The sequence below is a fragment of the Columba livia genome, chromosome 1 (assembly GCF_036013475.1).
Source record: "Columba livia isolate bColLiv1 breed racing homer chromosome 1, bColLiv1.pat.W.v2, whole genome shotgun sequence".
NCBI classification, from domain to species: domain Eukaryota; kingdom Metazoa; phylum Chordata; class Aves; order Columbiformes; family Columbidae; genus Columba; species Columba livia.
The window spans coordinates 173,054,651-173,080,745 of NC_088602.1; the positions used below are offsets into that span (position 1 = coordinate 173,054,651).

A 26,095-nucleotide genomic window follows, 5' to 3' on the forward strand; every position below is an offset into this window, starting at 1 on the left:
AGCTGAGGGAGATGAGATCTGTGGGTGATGAAATGGTGAACTGCTGGCCAGTACAGTGGGGGATGTTTTGGTGGTGGATCTTGTTCAGTTCTTGTTATTTCCACTCTCTTTCTCTCTTTCTCTGTCTCTCTCTCCTTTCCCTTTTATCTCTCCCTTGCTTTGACCAATGGTCCCTGGTGCAGCTGTTCCATCATACGGGCCATACGGTAGGTACAGCATGCTCTGTGTGTTTGTCTACCTTGGTTTTTAACTGGGATGCTGTTCTGTCCCGATTCCCAGCCTGCCTGCTCTGTCCCTTGTTCCCCTTTCCTTGTAGTTCTGTAACCTGAATGCCTCACACAGCTGCTTTAGTGGTGTCTGGATCATAAATTGCAAACCAGCCCCATGGGCAGTGGCTTAACACCTGCTTTGGAGTGTTTCGATCAGGACTGTGTGAATCTCTCTCCAAAGAGTCGCACAGGCTCTCAAATGAGCTGGTTTGCTCTCTCAGCCCAGCCTCCCTTTGCTTCCATAATGGCCACAGATGATCAGCATGCCTTGGTTGTTTTGTGAGCTCATCCCCAGGACCAAGCAGTCCTGGAAGGCTGTTCTGGAAATGGGATATGGAAGCCATGAGCAACAGCAGCCCCTAGAAGGACACACAGCCTTCCTCTGTGCTCAGCACTTGGGTGGGACAATCTCCAACTGTTGCTGCCTTCAGGGTATGGCTGTGGCATTCTTCACCTGTGGGTGCTTCTGCCTCTGGTACTGCCTGTTCCCCTTCCTTCCCTCCTTTGTGCTGCTTTCAGCTTTTATGGTCTCTTTCTTGTGGGCACTTTGATACTGTCTATCAATCTAATTTTCAATGAGTGGGAATGGCAAATGCCGCTTCTATATTTTTAGAATTTCCTTCGTTCTTGTCTTCTGAAACCCTTTACAGGAGCACCTTCCCAGCTGAACATCTTTGTTGTATGCCCAAGCCAGCACCAGTAGTGTGTAGTGGAGGTGGTGGCTGTGGGCATGTCCTGTTCTCATGCCATGTCCCTCATTTGGTGCTGTGGTGGATTCCCTTGGTTAGCAGTGGCTGAACCCTAGGAGCAATACTGGTAAAACTTGACACCATTTGTGTGGCATTTCGTCAGCAGCTGCTTAAGGAAGTCTGTAAAGTAACTTCTGCAGGATCTAGTAGTGCATGTTCCCTGTTCTCCTTACCTGCACGTTAAGGGGTGTGGCGGAAGGCAGCCGTATTCTTCACTTGTCCCTCCTTGTCTTACCCCAACAGGTCGCTGTGCTCCCATGAAGAGCATCTCCAGCAGCCTCAAGGAGACCATGAACCCTCACGACATAGTCCAAGATGCGATCCACAACTTCTCCCCAGCCTACCAGCAGTACACGCAGCAGTCCACGCTGGAGCATGGTCCACCCTGGCGCAATGGTAGTCATGTCATCTCGCGCTCCCACAGCTGCTCGGGTGCCCGTGACAACGAGAAGACCCTCTTGCTGAGCTCTGATGATGAATTCTAGGAAGGGAAGCTGCCAGCACAGGCTGTCATTTTCCTTCTTTTGTTGTTTTTTTAATTTTTTTTTTAATTTATTGAAGCAGAAATACGCCAGTCATATCACTTCCTAGAGAGTGCAGATTGCAGAAGTGGGCACTTCCCATTAGCTTTTGTGGGTATGGACACGATGAGCGGTGCAGACGTGGGGAATGGCCAGGACTCCATTCTCGAGCCCATTCCTTACAGCAGTGATCGACTGGAATTAACTGAAGCAAAGCTCCAGGGTTTGGAGCTCTGGCCCCCCACACCTGCCCTGCTTGGTGTGGAGCATAACTGGCCAGAGCCCAGAGTTGTGGCCAAAAATTGTTTTGATTTTTTAAAAAAACTGGACAACCCAACTGCTTTGTATTCTTCTTCCTGAGTGGTTGATGTGGGCACACTTTTCTCTCCCAGCTCCCTGGTACTAGCATCACTGTGATCCTTGGGAAATGGGATTAGGGTGCCGCAATGCGCGTTCCTGAGGACCAGACCAGAGATTGGTGTGTGTGTAGCCATTGCCTTGAATACACAGTAAGGAACATCTGCCCCCACGCTTCTAAGAACCTGGTTGTGCACTCCTGTACTTGGGTGAGCAAGGGGGAAAAGGACAGGACTTCCTTCCGCTTCCTTCGCTCCCCGCATGGGAAGCGGGGGGGCTCCCCATCAAAGCTGGAGCTTGTTGAACCTCAGCAGGGATGGAATTACTGTCTCACAAGGGCAGGGTTTTCTAATCACCAGGTGTCCAAGCTTCCCGTCTCCCCAGCGTTCCTGTGGCAAGAAGCCTCCCTGGAGCAGCTGTCTCCTGGTAACAAGACTGAGGACTGACTATTATAGGTGTTGGAAGTTTGTGGAGCTCTGGCCCTTTAATTCCTCTTTATGAAAGGGAGATATGTAAGTGCTAAAATGTTGGTTTTATTTTTCTTTTTGTTTCGTGTCCCACATCAACATAGCTGCCCCTCTTACAGGTGTGGATCGCACCAGGTAGCTGCCAGAGAAGGTCCTGGTCTCTCACAGGTAGCTCTCCCTGTGCTTGTCATCAGTGACTTCCATGGTGAGCTGCTCAAGTGGTGTCCTTGGGCTGGAGTATTCAAGAAGGGATGGTGCACACTTGCTTTTATCTTCATAGCTGTGCTGGGCCAAACTGGAGCAGACTCGAAAACTGACATGACCTGGCCGCTTAAAATTGTCTCTCTTAGTTTCCCAGGCAGCATTTGCTGCTGCACATTTCACAAGCCCTGCAGCAACTCTTGATGCTATCAGGGGTGGAGACAGCATCCATGGGAGTGGGAAAAGAGGCTTCCTCTTGCTTTCGTTGGGTTTTAGATTGGCCCATAGGTATTTAGTGGAGCCAAAATAAAAATAATCCCTCTGTAGATCTATCCAGAGACCAGGAAATGCCCTTTGCTTTAAAATGTCTAGTGGAAGAGGGGGAAGCACCCTCAAGGGCCGTAGCTCAGATGCCCCCACCCCCAAGCAGGAAGCAAAATGGAGAGGTTGGGGTGAGCTGCTGCATTCTGCTTCTCCATAGTGTCTCTGCTCCTCCTGCTTGATGCCTACCCTGCCACCAGCAACCCTGCACGCTTCCAGATTGCCCCTTGTTGCTCTGCTGGGAGAACTGGAGTCTGGTTCAGTGCCTGGCGTTTACCTTTCCTCTTGTCTCCTCATCTGTGTACTTGCACATTCGCTTTCTCTGGAGCAACTGTGAGCGAAGAGCTCCTCGTTTCCTCAGCACTGCTGCCAGAAGCCTGTGGTCAGAAGTGGGGGGAGAAGGGCTTGAAGAGAGGGAGGTTTGCTCTGGGCTGTGAGGATAAGATGGGGAAAGGCACAAGGACAGTATCTCCTTCCATACTCCTTGTGTGTCTGAGGGGATGGTGAAGCAGGTGGGAGCAGTAGTGCTGACTCTGAGGAAGCTGGAAGCAGGGCCAGTGGTTCCAGCAGCTTCTTTGCTGCTGGATTTCTCCATTTGCACACATCCTGTGATGCCACACAATTCTGCTTTTTCCTAAAACTCGCTGTTTAAGTGGACATGCAAACACTATCTGCCAGGCTTTGTGTGGGCTTGGTGTAAAACTCCATTTCCTCATGCAGTAAGCCACCTGGAAAGCAGGGCTGAAGATTGAATGGGCTTTCCTTCTATCTTCCATGGCTTTCATTAATAGTTCTTTAGGGTGAGGTATTTATGTTAAACTTGCCCTCTCTCCTAGGAAAGTGAGGCCTGGGACATGATCCCTTCCTCCCCTTTCCCTGCATTTGCAGGCCTTGATGATATCCCAGTGTCACTTAATTAGTGACTGTCCCCAACCTTTGTTGCATTGGGTGGCTGAGATCTGGGCTTGCCCTGCTAGCTTGAAGATGATCTAGGCTTGGGGAAGCATTTTTTAGACGTTATTTTTAAATGTATGCTACATATATATGCTGTGCAGAGGATCTGGGTATTCTCAAAGCTTCCTGTACATAGTGGTTTAAAGTACAACCCTTTTGCACTAGCTGCCTTTGGAGAAGCCTGATGAAGAACTAGCGCCCAAACAACAGCCAACTGCCATGCGTTATAATTTTATATATATATATATTTTTTAACACCACACAAAATCATCTCTGGGCAAGTGCCAGAGCAAGGACTGGCTCTGAAGCTGCTCTGGCCTGGAGGAACAAATCTTAAAAGATCTAGAACTTGAGACCAAGGAGGCCAAGGCACCTGTGGTCTTACAGGACTGCCCACAGTAGCCCAGGGCCCCAACAAACATGTTGGTTCAAGAATTAGGCCCTTGGAGCTGCTCTTCCTCACCTGTTTCCCCTCTGCTTCCTTCCTTCTTGCTTACCATGTAACATACCCATGGGATTTGTTTATTATTTTTCCATATAGAGTAGTTCTTTGTATATAAACAACTGAAAAAAAAAATGTATGATAAATAAGACAGAGTCACCTAGTTTTGTACCTATTGTGTTTAACTGATGTGAGCTCAGCGACAAGCCGCTCTCTATTTTGGTCTTTGTGATGTTATACTCTGCAGAAATAAGCAAATATGATGACAAATAAAAATATAGAGATAATATAGATTGTACTTAAGCTGCCTCTGTGTGTTGTTTGGGTGACTTCTCTGAAGCAATTTTGAGTGTTTGCTTGTTGCTGGGGCTGAGGATTAGTGGGTTGGGATGCCTTGTCCTAGTCTTTGTCTTTGCGGAGAGCGCTACGCCATCTGTGTGAGCAGGAGCTGATGGAGAAGCAGCACCACAACATCCTGGGGCTGAGACACCGGTGATGGCCCTGGGCAGGAGTGAAACCCATTTGACAAAAACCTGGAGCAGAGAGGAGTCCTGATCTTGGGTGCTTGGTGCCAAACACCCGGGGAGAAAGGGAACTGCTTTCCCTGACATGGGCCCCTGGAACAGCGGCTCTGGGCTTTTCCACAAAACATGAATGTAATGCCCAGAACCACGCTGTGAGCGCTGCAAGCTGCCAGGAGGCCGGGACCTGCTCACACCTCAGTTCCAGGGAACAGTGGCTTTTCCACATGGGGAGGAGGTCTGGCTTCACCTCCAGGTTTGGCACCTGCCCCACTTCCTTCCCCTTCTGCCACCCACAGGTATGAGCTCCCTGCTTTCCTCCTAGCAGTGAGGTCACTCAGCAGGGGAGTTTTTGGGTAGAGCTGCGCTTGTTGCACCTGCCTCTCCTTCCACACCAGGTCCAAGGGCAGCCTGGAGGGAATTTTTCTAGTGAAATGTGTTACCTTTCCTAGGAAAAGCTGATTCAGCACAGCTGAACTGCTCCCAAAAGCGCTTTGGGTGTGATGTTCAGCATTAAGTTTGCTTACTGAGTCCTTCCACAAACTAGAAATCGGTGTTTGTCCTAAAAAGTTATGAGCTGTCCCCCATCCCCTGTTTTTGAACGTCCTGCAGCAAAGCTAGAGGGAGCTAGAAAACCCAGTCTCGCTGAGACACAGCAAGTTCTGAAGTTAAAGAATAACCAAAGGCACTCTCACTGTGGAAAAAAAGAGAACTTCCTTTATTTGTAAAGTCTACAAAATACAGAGGAGTCAGGTAGGACACATACTGTAAATCAGAAAATAAATAAGTTTTTTTTTTTGCTCTATATAAGTATAAGATAAAATGTGATTTGCATATATAAAATATAAAGTACGGCTCTGTACCAACATCCTGGCTGTGCCGAGAGGCGGAATGGCAAAGAGGACGTGAAAATAACTTATGTTCGTGCAATAAATAAACCCAAGAGGAGTTGGGGTGGGGGGATGCTAACCACAGTGCCCCTTCCACGAGTGGTGGGCACCTCTCTTCAGAGAGGGATGGAGGCTGCAGCCGAGGGCGGCTGGCGTGGGGCAGGAAGAGGGGGATCATCTACGGCAGCAGAAGCCAAGAAGGTTCTGCCTCCTGTTACCTCCCCCGTTCTGCCTGTATGTAGCAAACACAGCTCTTCTCCAGCATTTCAGCCTGCCGAAGAGCCGGTTGTCCCACACGGGTGTCCAAGCTGGAAGAAAACCAAAGGGAGGTGCCTACCTGCCTGCCAGGCGGCTCCCAGGAGCAGGGATGCTCTCCGCCCTCACTTCCTACCTCCTGCAGCTCCACCTCTCTCTCTGCCTCTGCAGCTCTGGCTCTTGGGGGCCAGGAGCACATTTTCATGGGTTCTGTAGGCGGTGGGACGCTGGGGAGTGCTTGGTGGGGCTGTACAAGCTGGCCTGCGCTGAGCAAAACAGTGTTTATCTCTGCTCCAGCTGCCTCCGCTTCCTTCCTGCCGGTGCTGCTGCATTTTGGAGACACCCGGGCGGGCTGAGTGTTCCATGGGCAGGAAGAAGCGTGAAGGATGTGCGTGATGGAGATAAACCAGCATCAATGCTTCTCCCCTTTGAGTGCAGCAGCCTGGGCTGACCAGCCCACGTCCCCCAGCTCTCCCCTGCCCAAGGAACCTTCCTCCACCACCGTCACCCCTGGGCTCCCCCAGCACCCCAGGCTGTCATGGCACTTCCCCATCCCGCTCACCTTTACCAGCTACCAACCTGCAGCGACTTTCTCTCCCTCTCTGACCTGCCACCTGCCCTCGCCGTCTCCATCCTTGGAGACTCCTGCCATGCTGCCATCTCCTCCCCTCCTCCAGCCGTGGCCCAAGTTGTGGGGCCAATGCTGAAATTCCTCTCCATCATATCCCTTCTGCCGCTCACTTTGAAAACTCTCTCCCCTCCTTTCCCTTCCTGGCACACGCTCCTGGGAGTGCCTGGCCTGCGCTCAGCTCTCCTGTGCCCTCCCCAAAACCAGAGGCGTCTGGTGTTTTCTTGCCAGCTTGGAGCCATGGGACGCTTCCCCAGTGCTGCCTGTGCAGGCTTGCCCTCTCCTGCCTGCACCCCCAGGGTGAGGGGTGCCTGGCCAGGGGGGCTGCAGCAGGGGATGGTGCTGGGGGACTTCAGGAGCTACCAATGGGGTCCTGTCCTCTGCCTCAGCACCCACGCTGCAGCAGCTCCTGACACAGGGGAGCTGGAGGTCAAGGGATAGGAGAAGGGGGATTTTGGGTACAGGTCCCAGGAGGGAGGAGGTCAGGGAGGGGATGGGAGGCAATTGGCAGGGGAAGGCACCCCGGGAAGGACTGTGCCCATCCGGGGGATGGAGGCCAGCACTAGGAGTAGGCGGCCTGGTTGGTGCCGGACTTGACGATGGTGATGACGCTGGCGGTGGCCACCTTGGCAGAGGGCCCATGGGCAGCCACAGTGCGGGCGAAGCCCTGCAGGGCCTCGTACTTGCCACGGAGGGTGTCGAGCTCTAGGCGCATGGCTGCATTCTCCCGGGCCAGCTTGTCCACCTCCCACTCCAGCTCCATCTTCTGCTTCTGCAGCTCTTCCTTCTGGCAGACGCGCTTCACCCGGCAGCTGGCAGCGTAACCCCGGTTCTTCAGTGTCCGCCGGCGCTGCTTCAGCCTCGCCACCTCCTCCTTGGAAAGGCCCCGCAGGTGGTGGTTGAGCTCTCGCACCGACAACCCCATCAACTCCTCATCCGATAGCAGCGGTGTGTTCTCCCCCAGCTCCCGCTTCACCTGCCGGAGAGAGGGGTGGTTGCCTGAGAACCCCAAAACCAGGCCCCTGGCCCCCTCAGCCCCCTGGTCCCACTGGTGCTCACCTTCAGGGCCTTGCTGGAGAGCCCGTCCGCAGCCATCCTTGCCTCCTCACGCTGGCCCTGCCAAGCAGCAAGAGAAAAGCTGGTCACCACCAGCCCATGCCTCTTGCCTTGGCACAGAGGACGCTGGCCCCGCTGGCCCCCTGCCCAGAGCTCATGTTCCTCCCCTGCCAGCACTGTGACTCATTCCTACTCCTTTTAAAAAAAGTATTAATAATAACAATAATAATAGTAATAATGACTGCAAGAAATAATAATAACGAGGAAAGGCTGAAGCTCCCATTCCTCCCCCATCCCGCCCCGAGGTGGTGGGGATGCTGCGTTGCCCAGCAGTCCTGAAACGCCCCAGCCCGGCTGCCGGGAGGCCGATGCTTCCCCCCAGGAAGGAAACCGGGGCGAGATCCGCCCGAGGCCGAAAGGAAAGTAAAAGCAGCAGCAGCAGTCCCACGGGGCGAAGCCGCGGCGAAGCCACCCAGCCGGGACCCGCGCGGAGGTGCCACCGCAGCCGCCCCCTGCCCGGCGGGCGAGTGCACCGCGGCTCCCGGTGCAAGGGTCGGGTGTCCGCAGGCTCCAGGGGCGAAGGGTCGGGGTCGCGGCCCCGCAGCGCGGGCGGGCGAGAAGTGACCTCCCCGTGAATCAGCAGCCCAGGGGGAAGAGTCACTGAAGCGGCGCCTGTCCCCTCGCCGTGGCCGGTCCCTCCCCGTCCCTGGGTTAGGGAAGAGGGCTGGGAGCGCGGGCTGCAGCCGAGCAGCGTCTCACGTTCAGGGGCCCCCTCCCCGTTAGCGGAGCCCCAGAGGGACGAGAGGGGCCGGGAGCGCCCCGCGGGGAGGTGAGGGGCTGGAGGGGGCGGCGGGGAAGGTGGAGCCGGGGCTGCTGGAAGCTGATGCAATCCGGGCCGGGAGCCGGAGCCGGGGGAGCGGCAGCGGCGGCTCCCTCTGGGCGGCGGCCGGGACTCAGGAGGGAACCGCGGACGGCCCCAAGAAGGGACACCCTCCCCCCGGCCCCGCTCCCCACATCGGCCTCCGGCCGGTGCCGGACCCCGCCGCCCCCCTCTCCTAGCCGACCGGCGGCGGGGAGAAGCCGGGGAGGGAAGCGACGCCCCGGCAGGGTCTCTCCCCGCCGCCCCAGCCCGGCTGGCGCTTACCGGAGGCTGCGCTGGACCCGCGGGGCCGCTGCCGGGTCGGGCCGTCGGGCGGCGCCTCCAGTCCCGCTCCTCACGATTACTCACCCGCGGATTCTTTTCATTCATAAAAACACAGTCATGCGGTGACGTCGCCTTCGCCCCGCCCCTCGCGGCCACCGCCGCGCGGGGCGGTCCCTGCTCTTAAAGCGCCCGGGTAACCCCCGCTCCTCGCCTGCGGCCTGCGTGTCAGACGCACGGGGCGATGAATGCAGCCGCTCTCCAACACTGCTGCTTTTTCCCCAATTTTAGGGATGACGCACGCCCGGCGAACGGCCCTGCCGGGGACAGAACTGCCCCGCCCAACCCCAGCGGAATGGTCCCCTGCCGCTTTAAGAAGAGCGGTCCCCACCGCCCCTCACAAAGATGGCGCCTCCCAGCCTTTCCGCCCTCCTCCACCATGGCGGTGGGCGTGACGCACCGGCGCTCGCCGCGCTACCCCGCCCCAATCACCCCTCCCCGGGTGTGGCGCCGCTGATTGGCCCGTCCCGGGGGGCGGTGCGGCGATTGGCGGGCGGCCGGCGAAGCGGGCTGGGGGCTGCGCGCGGAGGACGCTGGGCGCCCGTCGTGCTTTGCGGGTGGCGACGCACCCGGCCCTGCCCTGCCCTGCCCGCCCTGCCCGGCCGCGGGTCCGCCCCCAGCCCCGGTCCCGGCCCCGGCCCCGGCCCCGGCCCCGCTCCGCCGGGCCGGCTCCGCCTCCCTGGCGCCGGGCGGCTCCTCCCAGCGCGGGCAGGCGGCAGGGCGCCGGGGCCGGCCGTGGAGGGGGGTGTTTCCCGCCGGAGCGGGAAAGGGAGGCCGGAGGCCGGCGTTGTCAGTGAGGCGCTGGGGGGAACCGGGTGCTTTTCACGGGAGAACCACGAAAGAAAACGAAGGTGCCAGTGCCGGGCGTTCCTCCCGGGCAGTGTCCCGCCCCAGCGGCTCTCCGGTTTCCCTTCTTGGCCCCGTGTCACTGAGTTCAGGGCCGGGCTTGTGACCCGTTTTCCCTCGGGGCGAGCGGGAGAAGCCGCCTGAGGCTCCAGAACGATGCAGTTCTTCGGGCGGCTGGTGGACACCATCAGCAGCGTCACCCAGATCTTCACCAACCCCTACCGGGTGAAGGAGGTGTCGACTGCCGAGTACGCCGCTCACACCTGCCTGAGGGAGGAAGGCCGGGTGGTCCTGTACAGGAACAGCCTCGCCCGCTCCTGGGACTGCCTGCTGCTCAGTCCCCAGAGCCCGCAGGTGGCTTTCCGGTAAGTGACGGACCTTTAGCAGTCACTGCTCAAGCGTGACACTAAAGACCTTAAATCTGATCCCAAGACTTCACAGATGTGGGTGTGGGGCGATGTGTTCAGTCAGCAGGGGGGCTCATGAGGAGTGGGAGGCCCATGTGTGTGCTGGTGGAGGAGTTTTGTCATCGCAACAGCTTGTGGCAACGGGACAGGACAGAGTCCAAACACTGTGAAAACAGCCAACTGTGAAATAGGTACTTGGGTCAGAACAGCTGCAGATATGTGCACTTCTGCTTGTACCCATTGCTGCTCTAGCATCTGGAGCAGGGGATGCTTCAGCCCAGAAGTTAATGTTCCTCAGGAACAGGAGATGCTCTTGGCTGACAATGTAGGCTTCCTTCTTCCCTTGGAACAGCTATGATACCAGGTGTGGAGGAACAGGAGAGTCCCCAGCGGGACTCTTCAGAGAAGAGCTGTTTCTTTCAGAGCATGGGATGGAGGTTGTTTCTTTGGGCAGGACCAACACTGCATTTGCCTTTCTTCCAGGCTCTTCCAGCTCGACAATGAAGCAGATGCCCTGGCACGTTTTGAGCAGTATGCCGGGCAACTGCGCCCTTTCTACGAGAGCTCACGCCAGCCCTTGTTGCTGGAGGATCTCCAGCAGCTCAGCGACTGCTTCCGCAACCACCCCAGCTGGTCCTCGGCACACGTCGCAGTGGAGATTGGCCATCGGGAGAGCTTCCGGCACAACCATGTTCTGAGGCAAGGGGTGGAAGGGATCTCGAGTGGGCTTTGTGCTGGGGGTGAGCTCGAGAGGGCAGGGTAGGCTAGATTTGGGGGGAACAGCAGGGGCTGCTACTTGGGGGAGCTTAACACCTGCGATTACTGCAGAGGTTGAGTTTAAAAGTGATGGCCTTGGTGTGTCTTGCCTGAATGACAGATGTGGTAGCAAAGGGGGTCCAATGGTTGCTGTATAAGCTTATTGGTGGGCTTTAAGCCTGCTGCTCTGGATGTTAGAGCCTGGAGCTGTGGTGTTTGAGCTAAAGTGTTTTGCCAGAGGTACTAGTTAGATTCTTAGAACCCTTCTGGAGCTGCTTTTTGGATGGGGTTGTGCCTGACTTTGTAAACCACAAGAAAGGATGTACAGTAGGACTGTCTTTCTGGAAACTGCTTTGGGCCACTAGCCCTCGCTCTCTTTCTGTGGACAAACTCATTGAGGATAGGGGAGACTAGTGAGGAGTTAGGGGGACTGGGGGACTGATGGCAGTACCTCCACCAGGCTGCTGACTGTATCCTGTCTCCTGCCTTTCTTTGGGCAGGAGGAAGCTTCTCCCAGATGGGGGGCAGAGGAAGGAGCAGCATGTCAGGGAGAGGGTCCATGGCCAAGCAGCTTGGTGGCCCTTTCCTGGCAAGAGGCTGGGCTTTCATGAACCTTCTGGTTTGCACCAGCTGGGCCTGTCACAGACACAGGAGGTACCTTCCAGTTAGCTCGCAGGGCAGCTGTGCATCCTCATCTTCGCAGCCCTTCCTTGGCCTCATGCTGGCTCCTCTCTTGCAGCTGTGTGAACAGCACGGACAGCGAGGATGGCTGCACCCCGCTGCACCTGGCCTGCCGCAAGGGAGACATGGAGTGCCTGCTGGAGCTGCTGGAGTGCCACGCACGGCTGGACATCACCGACAGGAATGGGGAGACGGTTTTCCACTATGCTGTGCGAGGGAATAACCCCCAGATCATCGAGGTGTGAGCGATTTCAAAGCTGGGGGTGGTGGCAGGACTGGAGTAGGTCCTCTGTGTGCTGTAAGGAGGGGGACAGGAAAACAGCTGCAGACAGGGGAGGAGAAAGTCAGTTCCCTCTGCTGCAGCATCGAGTCAGTGCTTGAGGCTGGTTTCATCCTCTTTCTTCCCCCTTTACTGGTGCTGTTTCCCATAAGCAGGCTACATATTCCACCCTGCAGTGGAACAGGGATATTAAGCAAATTTCCTCAGAAAGTGTCCTTCATTGATTGACATTTGCATCAGGCCCTATCCTGCCTTTCCGCAGGCCCTTGGCCGTCTCCTCTCCATCTCCTCTGGTTCTGGTCAGAGTGTTCCCATGGGGGAGCATGTGTTTGGGCTGCTGTGAGGGAGTGTGTGTTGCCTGTAGACCAAAGGACAGACCTGAGCCGCCCTGATCTTTCCTGAGCTGCAGAACCTGTTGTTTGAACTGAGTGGCCTTGCACAGGGGACAGTGGTCAGAGCCTCAAGGCAGAGACAGTCTGAAGCCAGGGGCGTTCTCGATTACTGAGAAGCGTGGGGCAGAGTGATGGGGTTTGTAAGGGTGTGGGTGGCCCTTCCGCCTTGGTTCCTTGGGTCTGTCAATTCCCCAGCACCCGGTGCCAGCGCAAGATCATCTCTGCCCTACAGCTGCACTCCTGACATTTGCCCAATACCTGTTGAGACAGCTCTGCCTGCCAGACTCTGCTGGGGTTTCCTAATTTGTGATGGGGGAGGGATGGTGATTTGGGCTTGCCATGCTATGGAGCAGGGCAGATAGGACCTTTGTATTAAAGATAACCTCTTCCTTTATTTTTCTGGTGGCAGTAACTTGGCTTCTTGTTACAGAAATGCTTCCAGGTCTGATCTGTCTGTTTGTTTCTTTTCTCTCTTGATTCCCTGCTAAACCAGAGAAAAGAAACTAAATTCCTGCTTCTCTTGTGTGCACCAGGGCTTGCAGGGTTTTGCCAGTACAGCAGTGGGATATTTTTGTGTAACAGACCAGTCAGCAGATAACAATTCTAAAATTTAAGGGGAGATTAAGAAAATTCATTCAAACATACGTCCATGTGTATATTTTAAACAGAATCCTGTTTGTTTCTGACAGCAGTGGTGGAGTTGCAGGGGAAGTTGAGCTGGCTAGCCATGGTAACTGATGGGGCCGCAGCAGGAGAGTACCAGTGGTTACTGTTTTCACTGCACTCGTTCGGTTGGGTTGGGCTTGGCTCACGCAGTGGGAGACCCTGGGCGTCTGCTGGGCTGTGTTGTTCAATGTGTTCCGAGCACTTTGTGGCTGAGAGGTGTTGTGGAAGCACCTGGTCAGAGGAAGGGGTGCAGAGAGCAGCGATCAGCTCTTTAGGGAGAGAAAACAAGGAATGCTGTGTTGGAAGCAGGTGTGGAGAAGACAGGCTGCAGCATTGTGAGGAGCCAAGTCCTCCAGAGTCTGTCCTCGGAGCTCAGGAAGAGAGACGGTGCTTTTCTGTGTCTGTCTATTTATCTATTGTCTGCTCTTCCCAGCTCCTGGGCAGAACCCCAACTACTGGCTTGGACCACCTGAGCCATGAAGGGCTGACGGCTCTGCATCTCGCCTGTCAGCTGGGCAAAGAGGACATGGTGCGCTCGCTGCTGAAATGCCGTGCCAGCTGCTGCGTTGTGGGGACGCTGGGCTACCCCATCCACACAGCACTGAAGTTCTCCCAGAAGGGGTAAGGAACTGCTGGGGCTGCTGGAACATGGCTCTTCTGACAGTCTGGGGACCTGGCTGCTTGCTCAGAGTTGTCTAAAACTGGACCCCTTTCAGGGCAGTGCTCAGTAGGAAGGAGTCCTGTGCTGTCCTCTGCTGCATCACCGAGTTTGCAAAAGAACAGAGGAGTGCTGGTGTGGAAAAGAAAAAAAAAATCAGAAAAAAAAAGTTTTTCCCTGAATTTATATATTATTTAGTATCAGACATCAGGAGAAAGACGCAGATTAGATTTTTTTTTTTTTTTTAAGGTTTGTGAATAAGGTTTTTTCTCAGAATGAGCTGTAAGAAGACAATTTAGTGATGCTTAAATAGTATTGCTAATCACTCTACCTCTCTTTGGGTGCTCTGATCCTAATAAGCTTTCATTTCAAAGCATCGTTATTTCTGTCTCCTGTGGGCGGAAGGTACTTTTGACTGTTAATAACACACTCTGGAACTGAATCAAAAGACATGATGTTGACTCCCTGTATTGTTTTCCATGGAGAAATTTGATGCTCTTTGTATATGCTTTATAATACTTAATTTTCGTAGAGTGTCTGAGCTCTACAAATAGGGTTCTGAAGTCAGCACTAGCTGCTGCTAGCTGATTTTCCAGCATTTTGAAAAGTGCTTTCCAACATTAGAGACACATTCACAAGCCAAAAATGTGTTTAAGTTCCTTAGATTGCAGTGCTGATTGATCTTTTGTGTACGGTTTATTTGATGGTGTTTCAGAGTGGGAAGCGTACACTCGTTTCCTAAGTCTACCTACCCACACCTTCTAGGGACTGGACACTGCTCTATTCACAATAGGTGTGATTTCTAACTCATAGGGAAACACACAGATTCTTAATTTCAGCAAGTATTTGATTATTTCAGTTTTATCCACGTGTTTCCACAGAGAGAGAGGGAGAAGAGGAGAATTTCCCCTTGGGTCTTGAGAGTTTCCAGAAATGCCATACTCCTGTGCTGGAGAAGCACCCAGATGTTGCTTTGTGTCTTGACATTGGGGAGGGATTCTCCTGCTTCCTCTGAACACTGTGCTGCTTGTTTGCTTCCTGTTATGCCTTTCCTTTCTAAAACCAGCAAAACAGAACGGCAGCAGAGGAACCTGCAGGTGCTGCAGAGAGTCTGCTGCTGCTGAGGGGCTTCCTGACAGGCTCTCGGCGGGAGAGGCAGGTGCTCATGCGAGTGGAGGTCTCACGTCAAGATGTCAGCCACCCATCCCTTCCCCTCGTTGTCTTTGCCAGGTGTGCCCAGGCCATCCTGGAGGCGGATGCTGGCCAGGTTCACTCCAAGGACCAGCGCTATGAAGCCATCCCGCTGCACTGGGCGAAGAAGGCAGAGGTAAATTAAGCCCTTTTGTGGCGATGGCCCGTGGTGCCATCCGGCACTTGTTTAATTCCTCTCCTGCTGACCTCTCCCTCTCCTGAGTGCATGTGCGGAGCCCTGGCGAGGTCAGAGCCCAGCCTGCAGCTCGGTGTTTGATTTGCTTTGCCACAGTGGATGGAGTAGTGGAGCCTTGCAGTGAAACAAGCTGGTGGGCTCATCTGCAGTGTGTCTCCTCTGGCTGTGAAACTGCCAGCTTGTCCCTTTTTCCTTTTTATTGGGAGCAGTATCACTGTGACCCCTGGGGGGAGCTCTCTTCTCATTGGTGACAGTTTCATGGAAGAAAGCAGGTGGATGCCTTGAAAACCACAGGGAGAGTGTGAGGTGGGCACAGAGTGGTAGCATGTGGATTGTGGTCCATGTTCTGTTAGGGATGGGTGGATCAGTGGTGTGATAAGCCACGCTGGAGCACCTGAATGGTGCTTGTTGCAAGCAGAGGACATTCCTGTGGCAGGACTGTTTTCCCTCCTGCAGTATCACATCCCTCTCAGAAATGTGGAGTTTCACAGCAGACATAAATCTGCTTAGCTTGTAAAGAGAAGATCAAAAAGCAAACTTTTTTCCCTCCAGTCTGCAAAGATTCTGGCCCAAGTAGGAGCTTTTTTCCTTCATCGCTCTCAGCCAGTTGCTATGCTTGCATATAAGTCCCAAAACACCCAGGAGATCTAGCCAGATTGTGAAACCACCAACTAGTTCTGTGGTAAAAGACAGAAAAACTCTGTTTCCAGTGCTTGGAACATCTGCCAGCCAGCTGCGTCCAGGCTAAGGGTCCTGCCTCTTTCCCTGCTTTGCCTGCCATGAGGCCTGGGTCGTTTGAGTGCCCAGACAGTTGTTGTCACGATCGCTTTCTCTCTTCTTGACCCGGCATGTGCACGCTTGGGCACAGATGACGCGGCTGCTGCTTGAGTACGGTTCTGAGGTGAATGTGACCAGCCGGACGGCGGACATGGCTCTGCACATCGCAGTCAATAGGGGACGCTTTGACTGTGCCATGGTACTGCTGACGCACGGCGCCAACACCAATGCCAGGGGTCAGGATGGCAACACACCGCTGCACCTGGCCATGAAGGTGAGTTTTCTGCAGAGACTGCTGGGAAGCAGAGAAGGACTCTTCTTGAAGGGCTGAGACAGGGACAGACTCCTCTGAAATTCTGACTGTTGTCTTTCATGGGGTGGTCCCTTGGGAGTGCTTTGGCTACTGAAAAGGGGAAGGAGGTAATGAGAGATGATGTAGCCAACAGGAGCTTGGGTCTTGACTGAACTTCCTCTTGTCCCCTAGCATGACAACCTGGATATGATCAAAGCCATCGTTGTGTTTGGAGGAGATGTTGAGATCCCCAATGATTTCGGGGAGACACCAGGGCTGTTGGCAGCCAGGAGCAGCAAAGGTGAGGGAGCATGTCAGCAGCCTTACGGGGTGAACTAGCATCCCATCTCCTCTTGGTGGCTAAACCAGTGTCTTGGGGAGAGGTAAAAACACACTGAGCATGAGTGATGCTTCTCCAACATGCTTTCCCAGCTTCTAGTCGCTCACAGGGTAGGCACTACCTGAGCTAGTGGCATAGGCTTTTTGTTAATAGCCCTTGATGAATTTCTCTTTTGTGAGACAGAGATCCAAGAGGAAAAGCTGGCATGCACTCACCCTCTTTCAAGGCGCGGTGTCGGGCACTGGAGGCTCACAACAGGATGTCACAGTGCTGCTGAACTGCCCAGGCGTAAGCTGGCATGGGCAGTTTTTCAGTGACAAGAAGTGTGTGGCACACACCCTTAAATCTGCACAGCCTTGGGTAGCCCTGCTGTGCACAAGTCCTGCTGCCGGGTGTTCAGGGAGAGGTACTCGGGACATGCTTCCCCTTTCCCTGGGTGATCCCAGAGGTTTTGTGAGGATCAGAGCTGCTATGAATTTGACAGACCCCCCCAGGTGTGTGCGTGCACGGATTCCCTTTCTGATCTGTGACTCCCCCTTCGTCACCTAAGGTGCAAACCGGAAAGTGCTCTTAGACCTGCTGCAAACTGTAGGGACCGAACGCTGCCACCCACCCCATCCCGACTCCCCAAGCCTGGCACCATCTGCCTCCTCCTTCTTCCTGGAAGGCCAACCTTCCTCGCGGAGCAGCTTCAACAGCTTAGGTAAAGCCTCCCCTGGACCTCCCTTGCTCTGCTTCCTTCTTGCTTCACAGTGCTACCTCAGATCTCTTCTTCGGATGGGCTGTGCTCTGGGAACTGTCTCCTGGCTCTCCATTTCTGATGACTCTGTCCTCATTCAGGTGTTGCAGGATTCTGTCTCTTTTCTCTGTTTTTCCTGTGTGTGTACTCTAAACTCTTGTGCTCTAAACTTCTGGTTTTTAGACCTGACACAACGCAGCTCTGTAGAAAGGAAAGGGAGGACTGATTTTCTTGCCCCACTGGAAGAGGTGTAGCACTTAGTTGCCTGTATGGACTTTATCCACTGGGACATGTACAGAAAGGGAGGTACTTGCTGGTCTGCCCTGAAGACCTCCCAGTATCATGCTGGGCACAGGGAAATTAGAAATGTCGCTTGTTCAGATCCTGGAGGCCAGCAGCTGGGAGAGGGAAGGGATGAGGCCCCAGGATAAGCGACCCTGGTCACAGGGTTTATGTTATGCATGGGAAAAGCCTATTTTATGACATATGATTGTGTTGTAGCTTGTGCTCTGTACTTCCCAGGCTGTGTGAATAAGCATGTGGTCTATTTTAGGTGCTGGGCTTCTTTCCTTCAGGGAAGTCTGGAGCTTGGGCAGAGGCAGCATCAGGGGTTCTGGTAGTGGGCAGTGGGGTGAGTTGGCTTGGAGGGAGGCTCTGACCCTTGTGGGAGGGCTGTGTTCCACTTGTGATCCACTTCCCCTCTCAGGTTGGTGGTTTTCTTTGCAAAGGTTAGAGGACAACCCCCCAGGCCCTGGAGTGTGTCTGTGTCACCACAAGTCTCACAGGCTGGTGACGCCAGGACTTTCTTCTCACCATGGCCTTGTGAAGGTGACGCCCCCAGTTTCACCTCTCATGCAGTGACAGAGCAAGGCCCCTTTCTGTCATGGGTTCTGGCCCTTGAAGAAACTCCTCAACACATTCATCATCATCCACAGCCACTTTCTGGCCTGGGTGCTGGCAGGAATATTTAACTTCTCTCCTCCTGTTCTTTCTTTTTTTGGTTTCACAGACTGGCTTCTCGCATAGGCTGGATTGGTGCCCTGCACCCAGGGTGGCCTGGGTGTGTGTCGGCTGAGGGGTAATGACAAGCCTCCCTGTCCCCACAGCTCTCCTGCCAAGGTTTCCTCGCAGGAGTAGATTTAGGTTTTATCTGATGGCTTGCAGTAAACTGCATAGAGGGCACGCTTCTAGGCTCTGCCTTCACTCTCACCTGCTGTGCTCGTCATTTGCTTCTACAAATCCTTCATCTTTGCCAGTGCCTCTCCAGCTGCCTGCTCTAAAGGATGTTGGGGTTTCACCTCCTTGGTGTGGAGTTTAATCTGTCGGGGGTTACCTGGTGGCTGTGGGTAGGATGGCTTGTGTCTCCTGCAGGGAGTTGTATTGTACTAGGGAGTTGTGTGATCTCTATGTGCTTATGGTGAAAATGATTTACCACTGGGGTGGGAGGTTTGGGTAGCCTGATCAGGCTTTCTGGGGGAAGAGAGAAAGTAGAAAGGATAATTGAAGTTTTTCTAATTAATTAAGTGTAATTTGGCTGACTTCTGTCTCTGAGATGTGTGTCAGAGGGTTCAGGTGGCAAAGGGGTCTCTAATTGTTTTCCTTTTGCATGTTTATGGCCTTCCAGGGTACAAGGACCTTCTGTATGTTTCCACAACACTTGGACAGTTTCTGAAGGCACCAGATGTTGTGGACTCACCCAGTGAGGGCAGAAGAAAGTAAGTGATGAACAGCTTCTGTCCAGGCTCCTCTGCATCTTGAAGGTGAAATCCATATGTGTGAATTCTCCCCACCTACACCTGTGGATGTGGCATCCTCAGAGCTGACATTATTTAGTGTCTGTTAATGTTGCTGCTTTTGGCAGAACCTTGTGCCTGTTCTCTCCTGCAGCCCCGGAGCTGCAGTGGAGCCCGAGCTCAGCAGGTGAAACCCCTGCTCTGTCCCTCCCCTCTGCCACTGGGCACCAAATGCTGTTTTGGCTTCGTGATTTCCCCACCTCCATGTGCTGCCCGGACCCTCACCCAGCCCCTTGGCCAGATTCTGCGCTGCCTGGGCAGAGCCTGCACCTCATCCTGCATGGAGCGGAGGGAGAGCTGGCACTGAAGTGCTGTGAGCAGGAACTAGGGGCTGTCTGCTTTTCATTTATGACACAATACCCATTACCGTATAGTAAGGGACTTGGATGTGTTTTCATCTTGTGAATGCTCTTTTTAGCAGGGACAATAGGACAAGGGGTTGTGGTTTTAAACTAAAGGAGGGGAGATTCAGGCTGGACATGAGGAAGAAATTTTTTACAATGAGGGTGGTAAAACAGGCCCAGGTTGCCCAGACAGGTGGTAGATGCCCCATCCCTGGAGACATTCAAGGCCGGACTGGACAGGGCTCTGAGCAACCTGATCTAGTTGAAGATGTCCCTGCTCATTGCAGGGGGCTGGACTAGATGAGCTTTGAAGGTCCCTTCCAACCCAAACTATTCTATGACCCTTTGTCTCTCTGTTGTGGAGGTTAGAGATGGCTAAAAGAGCAAGTGGTGTTGCACCATCTCTAACAAGACTTATCTAGCCATGTCCAGTCTTATTTGCATCTGATGAAGCACCACTGGATATTTTTGCTCATTGATTACAGTGCCCACAGCAGTGTTCTTGTTACTGGCATAGTTTCCCATGCCCAGGGCCATGTTCCCATGCTGTGCTGTGGTTTGTAAGCTGTCCCACAGCTCCCAGTCATCCCTGTCTGTCTCTCTCCAGTCAGGACCGCCTCCTGTGTCTGGATGGAGGGGGCATCCGTGGCCTGGTGCTCATCCAGCTCCTCCTGGCTATCGAGAAGGCTGCAGGCCGTCCCATTCGTGAGATTTTTGACTGGATCGCGGGAACCAGCACTGGAGGGATCTTGGCCTTGGCTATTGTACATGGTGAGAACAGTGCACATTATGGGCCCCTTGTCGCTTGTGTGGGCCAGAGTGCTCCTCTGTTGGGAGTGGATGTGGGGTGGGAGCTGCCTCTCTGAGTCCCAACTGAGATTTGTTGACCCTGCCAATGGAAGGAAGGAATGTTTGTTAGTGAAGGAAAGCATAGACCTGGCTTTGCCCTCACTTCTCGCATCAGCTGGCCTTGAACAGCTTTCTGGGGTTTGGCAAGTGCGTGGTGGCAGAATGCAATGTTGTGTTTTTCCTACTATCGTCACGGGGGTTTTACAGCAACGTGATGGACACTTTGTGGTAGTGGGAAATGATGGTCCAGGCTTGCTCTTCCTCTTTAATCCTTCCCAGTCATGCTGCTGAGTTCTGAGCAGATGGCAGGCAGCTTGGGAAGGGGATGAGACTGGGAGTCATGCCTCCTATCTCCTGCTGGTCCTGGGAAGTCCCATCTCTGATGTGCTCTTTGTTCTGCCTGCCCTTCCTCCTGCCCCCTGCTCCTGCCGATGCTGTTGCCTGTCTCAGGGAAGTCCATGGACTACATGCGCTGCCTGTACTTCCGCATGAAGGACATGGTGTTCCGGGGGTCTCGGCCCTATGAGTCGGAGCCCCTGGACGAATTCTTGAAGAAGGAATTTGGGGAAAACACCAAAATGACAGATGTCCAAAAACCCAAGTAAGTCCTGCCTGGGGCTGTGCTGGTTGATGCTCTCCTGAGTGTACTCTAGACGTCTCACAGCAGAGATGCTCAGCCTCTCCTTAGAGCAGATCTGGAGGAATGTGATGTGTAGACTGTTGAAGCCATAAGTACTTTTTTTGTTCCGTTTTACTCTTATTCTGTCGTGTCCTCTCCCCCAGGGTTATGGTGACAGGGACGCTGTGTGACCGGCAGCCAGCTGAACTCCACCTTTTCCGAAATTACCCCGTACCAGAGACAAAAACCTCCACTGAATACAAGACAAGCGCAACTTTCAAACCACTCACTCAGCCAGAAGGTAAATGCTGGCACACAGCAGTTGGCAGGGGAGGGGGCTGTCCCTCAGAGACAAGAGTCTTCTTGTTCCTGCACCCATTGCTCTGAAATTTGAAGTGTCCCAGCAGTGTCTCACCCCTGATTTTGACTTGTAGCTTGGTCCTAGCGATGGTTCCCTTGTCTCCTCTCTCCAGCTCCCTTGGCTTCTCTTGTACCAGGAACAAGGGCTGGCTAGCGAGGTCCATGAGGAAGGGGTGAGCTAGAGGAGTCCTGCCTACAGTGAGGCCTCTCAGGAGCAGATTCACATGGAAAAGCTGTGGAACTGAAGCACACAGCCACCTCCGGCTTGTTTCTTTCTTTGTCCAGCAAACGTAACTAGTTCACTGTCAAAATAGCAGCAATGAAGCTGGTAGAGGGTGAATTTGACCCACGATACGTAGCAAGTGCTAAGAACATCTTCTAAAGCCCCCCAAAATAATCCATGCATCCAAGCAGAGACCCTACTGTTAGGAGAAAAACACAACTCTCTAGGGCAGGTTCTTCTGGAAGTGTAAGCCCTCCTGCTTTGTGTTGGCGAAGGCTTCTTGCACACGGGGAAGTTGCTGCAAGAGGCTGTATGTTTTCTCTCCCTCCAGACCAGCTCGTGTGGCGCGCTGCCCGCTGCAGCGGCGCGGCTCCCACCTATTTCCGGCCGATAGGCCGCTTTCTGGATGGGGGGCTGCTGGCCAACAACCCGACCCTTGATGCCATGGCAGAGATCCACGAGTACAACAAGACGCTGATCAAGAAGGTGAGGTCCTGACTGATAACTGGGCCTTTGTTGGGTCCACTGAGCCTCCCTTGGAGGGGAGAAGGGTTTGGGAATGGACCCCTCTCTAGTGGATAAACAAATTAGCAGCGCAGCAGCCTAGAAAGGGGCATATCGAGAGGAATGTATTGGGAATGGTGTTTGAGAGGTGACATTCCTCTTCTGACAAGGGTGTGAGGCTGCCCCATCAGCCTGTCCTTGCTACTTGGAATAAGGATGATTCAGCTGATGGTTCTGGTGGTTGTGTGTGGCCCTTGATGCAGCTTTGCAGGGCCTTCTTCTGCCCAAAAGTAGATGGAGAAGACAGTAGCAGGGGCACTCTGCAAGGCTGAAGAGTGAATGGTGTGGGGTGGCACATTCCTCAGAAAGATGACTGAGTACTGGCAGCTACTGCTCCCTGTAGCCGAAGTGGGAGGTGTGTTGCCAGAATAAGTTGGACTGTTTCATAGTCGTCTGGTCCCAGGACTCACCTTCGTGGTGATCCCCTGGGTTTGGGTGTAGCCAGGGTTGTAAGGGACAGAACAGTGCAACTGTTGAACTCGTGGATTATACCTGTCTCACCAGGTGGGAGGAATGGGAGAGGGAAAAGGCCTTTTGCCTTGGCTTTCAGAGCTTCCCCAAGGCTGCTGTTAAAGGCATGTTCCACCTTAACTGTTGGTCCTTGCAGGCAAATCTTCTGTTTGTCCACAGGGTCAGAAGCAGAAAGTACGAAAATTGGGGTTGGTGGTCTCTCTGGGAACAGGGAAGCCTCCGCAGGTCCCGGTGAGCTCTGTGGATGTTTTCCGCCCCTCCAACCCTTGGGAGCTGGCGAAGACCGTCTTTGGGGCCAGGGAGCTCGGCAAGATGGTGGTGGATTGCGTGAGTACCAGGAGAGGGGATGGGGAAGATACTTGAGGCTGCTTGCAGTGGGAGAGTGAAGGTTTCCCGTTTTCAGCTTCTTTCTTTTGGAAGAAAATTGTATTTTCTTGGAACTGCTCTGACCATGGCCAGTTCAAAGAATGGACATAGTGGGTAGCCTAAGAATTGTGGGAGCACAGCAGGTCTGAAGCCATGTCTGCCTGTTTGGGGTTTTGAGTGCCAAGGGAGGTTCTTACAGCTGAAAGGAACTGAGGAGAGGATGGTGGTCAGTGACCCTCAGGTGTGAGTTTGTGAAACTCAGTATCTTTCCAGGGAGTGTTGATTATCATCAGAGCAACCTAGATCAAAAAAAAAAAAAACATGCCTTGGGAAACAGCAGTTTTCTTTAGAAAAGTTTTGTTATCCCCACTGGGAAACTAGTAAATGCTAGAGAAGTGGGAGGATTACTAATAAAAAGCAGTAGTTCAGAGCTGTGGTTAGGAGCGTGTTATAAAGATAGATTCTTGCATGCTTCAGAAGGAAGCTTATTAAATATTGTACGTGAAAACACTCCAAATGAATGAAAGCCAGAAAGGTCAGAACTGAGGTTCAGACTGTAATCTTAATTCTGTCACTTTATCTTCTTTTAGCTTCCCAAAGTCAGAAAAATACCCAGAGGGGTCCCTGCGCTTCCTCTGTCTTATTTCAGGGATAGCCCAGAAGTCTGCAGTGATCACAGGCTCTACTGACAAAGAAAAAGACACCCCACTCTTGGTGGTGAATGTTGCCATCCAGTATAACACTTGCTCCTGGTTTTCCCTCTCCCTCTGTGTCTTCTGCAAGTTGGACTTGGTGCCAGGGGAGCCTCTTGCGGGCATGGGGAGGGCAGTGTGACGGCTACGGGGAGAGCGGTGTGACAGTCTGGCTTTAACCGTGGGCTGTTTCTCCTGCAGTGCACTGACGCAGATGGCCCAGCTGTGGATCGTGCCAGGGCCTGGTGCGAGATGACGGATGTCCCATATTTCCGGTAGGAGCTTCCTTTCCGCTCTCTGCACAGACCTGTTTTTAGCTCTCTCACTTCAGACCTGGCTGTGGCATGCGTCATCCCAAATCGTGTCCCTTCCAGTGGCATTCCTGCCCAGAGCTGTCCCCCTGCCCCCTCTCCTTGTGCGTCAGTGACACACGGAGGATGCGAGGGCCCACGGTGTGAGCTGATGCACCAAGCACACCATGTCTGGGGTTGATAAATGGGGGCTCGGGGGATAGTGTCTAACATGGTCCTTGGGGGATGTGCAGCCCACCCTGTTCCACCACACACAGCCAGTTTTGGGACTGGTGCAGGTGCTGAACTGTGGCTCAGCCTTGAGTCTGGTTGAGCCTTGAAGGAGACAGAAGGTCCCTGCTCTGCCAGCTGGCTGGATAGGGGGAAGCGAGCGTCCGGGACAGTGGGAGCCACTTCACACAAGTCTTGTGCTTTGCAGGCTCGTTGTCTCCTCACGTTCACATCTGTGTTAAATGTTCTTGACTCTAGGTTCCCATAGCATAGTCTCAGATATCTGTGCTTAAAAAAAATAATTTAAAATATAAAATAAAAAATAAATTGAAAAGTACAGCAAAGAAACAGTCCAGACTGGGTGCCTCTCAAAGCAAAGGACCCTAAGACAAAAGAGGCTTGGGCTTTTAAACCCTCACAATCTACGCACCCACTCTTCACAGGTCCTTCATGCGCTGTCCGTGTGCCTTTTGGTCCAACATTAATTCTGGTTCTGGGGGCTTCTTTATTTCATATTGGATTCTCTTCCTCTGTCCTCCAGGCAGCTTTTTTACTGTTCTTATCTTGATGGTTTGCAGCCCCTGCTGAAAGTGTTTCCTCTCTATTTCCTGGTACTTGTCTTCAAGGCCCCCCCATCACCAAGAAATAGGTCCACAATATACAGCCTGGAATTCCAGCGAGCCTGGCCACTCGTGCTGTTTGGCTACTCATGCTAAAATAGGTTATTCAAACAAAGGGATACAGCTGAAAGAACAGAACAGAATTTAAAAGTTAGTTTGATTGAACTTATTCTGCAACATCTGTGCTTAGCTGGTGATGCTGTCTTGCCATCTGCAGGCTCAGCCCTCAGCTGCACACGGAGGTGATGTTGGACGAGGTGAACGACACGGTGCTGGTCAATGCTCTCTGGGACACCCAGCTTTACATCTACCAGCAGCGGGAGCAGTTTCAGCAGCTGGTGCAACATCTCTGCCGATGACTGACCTGGAGGTTCCCATTCTGCATCTGCATGGCAAGGAGCAGCAGACACTGAAATGGCTCCGATTTGCCCTTGAATCAAGATGTTGAGGTGGGGGAGGGACTACTACTAATAATACTGAGGAATTAATGATATTTAGTAGACAACAGTGCACATACACATGTATTCCTGGACACATACATGTATTCCCACACAGCTGTGAAATGCTGACAACTACCTTCCTACTGTAGCTCCATCTCTGCTGCTCTGCCGGTTTTGCTGCCTTGCTCTCTGACTGTACGGTCCTTCCCAGAAGGCAGAGCCCCAACCTCCCTGTCTTGAGCTGGAGTCTGTCTCCTGCCTGTGCAGCACCTCCACTGACACAGCACCATGCACCTTCCGGCATCACAGAACGGGCCAAGGCCAGATAAAGCTGCAGGGATTACTTGGCCCGCTGGGGCCAATGTGTTTTGGAGTGCATAGTGTGAGGAAAAGAGATTATTCTTCCCTCAACACGCCTGGTTTGAAGTAGGGCAGAAGTGCTGTAGCTTTGTGCAGTAGATAGGCTGCAGAATGTTGAGACTGGTCTTGGGAGAAGGGGGAGCCTTTTCTGAGCCAGTTGTTTTCTGTAGCACCTTCTGCTTTCCCTTCCAAGATGGACTGGAACCACAGGTACTGACTGTGCCCAGGGTGGGGCAGACTACCCCAGAGACTGTTTCATGCCACCTGACTTGCTGAGCTAGTCTTTGCTCAAGGGCTGAGATACAAAAGTCTGGTTTTACTCTCAGCAAGCCCAAGATGAGGGGCAATAGCCTTGGCTTGGTAGAGAAATTGTTTTTCTTTATTTTTGACAGGGAATTGCTAAGATTGGTTCCCACCAAAGAAGTTGACCTTGTGACAACTTGGGTTCACTTTTTTTTTGCTGCTGGAAATCCCATTGTGACTGCTAGACTAGTCAGTGTTTCTGCAGTACATTTCGTTTTATTTATAAATAATTTATGTACCTATTTGGAGGCATTTTGAGGAGTAACCTAAAAAACTGGATTCTTAATAATTTGCTTTTGACTGGAGGGACTGCTGTTGTGAACAGTGCTTCTACGCAAAACTAACATGACATGAAATAAAGAGAGGATTTGCTTTGGTTCCATTGTTGTGCAGTCCATGGTTTTCTTGTCTCTCTCTCCGTCCTGAATGGTCCCAGAGGGGTTCTTGCAGCCTCTTAATTTCTTACAGGTAGAAAAACAGGCATTGGGCTTCTTGAGATGCAGGGATTATACCCTTT

At 53.2% G+C, this 26,095-nt stretch overlaps 3 protein-coding genes across 6 annotated transcripts in view; 2 read left to right on the plus strand and 1 right to left on the minus strand.

Annotated features, from left to right (window-relative positions):
- The window catches only part of TMEM184B (transmembrane protein 184B), a 30,345-nt gene extending 25,766 nt beyond the window's left edge, over positions 1-4,579 (plus strand). For 2 of the 3 annotated variants that reach the window (XM_065047304.1, XM_065047322.1), the window contains exons 9-10: positions 183-206; positions 1,262-4,579. In XM_065047304.1, the coding sequence (XP_064903376.1) occupies positions 183-206; positions 1,262-1,503 (266 nt within the window). In that variant the 3' untranslated portion in view covers positions 1,504-4,579. The remainder of the gene's footprint in view (positions 1-182; positions 207-1,261) is intronic. The other variant, XM_065047315.1, reaches the window with a different exon arrangement.
- Positions 4,580-5,497: 918 nt separating this feature from the next.
- MAFF (MAF bZIP transcription factor F) lies at positions 5,498-8,977 on the minus strand. The gene is made up of 3 exons (XM_065047354.1): positions 8,776-8,977; positions 7,635-7,691; positions 5,498-7,551 (listed from the first exon to the last, which is right to left on the minus strand). Exons 1-3 carry the CDS (start codon positions 8,878-8,880, stop codon positions 7,138-7,140), a joined length of 576 nt encoding a protein of 191 aa, XP_064903426.1. The 5' UTR covers positions 8,881-8,977; the 3' UTR covers positions 5,498-7,137.
- Positions 8,978-9,526: 549 nt separating this feature from the next.
- PLA2G6 (phospholipase A2 group VI) lies at positions 9,527-25,958 on the plus strand. Of its 2 annotated transcripts, XM_005514691.4 has the most exons (16): positions 9,527-10,043; positions 10,569-10,784; positions 11,581-11,761; positions 13,294-13,481; positions 14,749-14,845; positions 15,774-15,956; positions 16,167-16,275; positions 16,865-17,017; positions 18,678-18,768; positions 19,798-19,961; positions 20,490-20,640; positions 20,823-20,959; positions 21,573-21,727; positions 22,436-22,603; positions 23,536-23,609; positions 24,693-25,958. In XM_005514691.4, the coding sequence occupies exons 1-16, from the start codon at positions 9,835-9,837 to the stop codon at positions 24,832-24,834; spliced, it is 2,418 nt and encodes an 805-aa protein (XP_005514748.2). In that variant the 5' UTR covers positions 9,527-9,834; the 3' UTR covers positions 24,835-25,958. The 2 variants fall into 2 exon arrangements, with proteins under 2 accessions (XP_005514748.2, XP_005514749.2); XM_005514692.4 differs by lacking the exon at positions 16,865-17,017 and having other exon boundaries at positions 9,601-10,043.
- The last annotated feature ends 137 nt before the right edge of the window (positions 25,959-26,095 follow it).

Coding starts and splice junctions, on each gene's coding strand:
- MAFF (XM_065047354.1), bottom strand. CDS start 8,880: ATGAATGAAAAGAATCCGCGGGTGAGTAATCGTGAGGAGCGGGACTGG. Junction 7,692..8,775: donor CGGGTCCAGCGCAGCCTCCG/GTAAGCGCCAGC, acceptor GCTGCTTGGCAG/GGCCAGCGTGAGGAGGCAAG. Junction 7,552..7,634: donor TCTCCAGCAAGGCCCTGAAG/GTGAGCACCAGT, acceptor TCTCTCCGGCAG/GTGAAGCGGGAGCTGGGGGA.
- PLA2G6 (XM_005514691.4), top strand. CDS start 9,835: ATGCAGTTCTTCGGGCGGCTGGTGGACACCATCAGCAGCGTCACCCAG. Junction 11,762..13,293: donor ATAACCCCCAGATCATCGAG/GTGTGAGCGATT, acceptor TGCTCTTCCCAG/CTCCTGGGCAGAACCCCAAC. Junction 15,957..16,166: donor CGCTGCACCTGGCCATGAAG/GTGAGTTTTCTG, acceptor CTTGTCCCCTAG/CATGACAACCTGGATATGAT.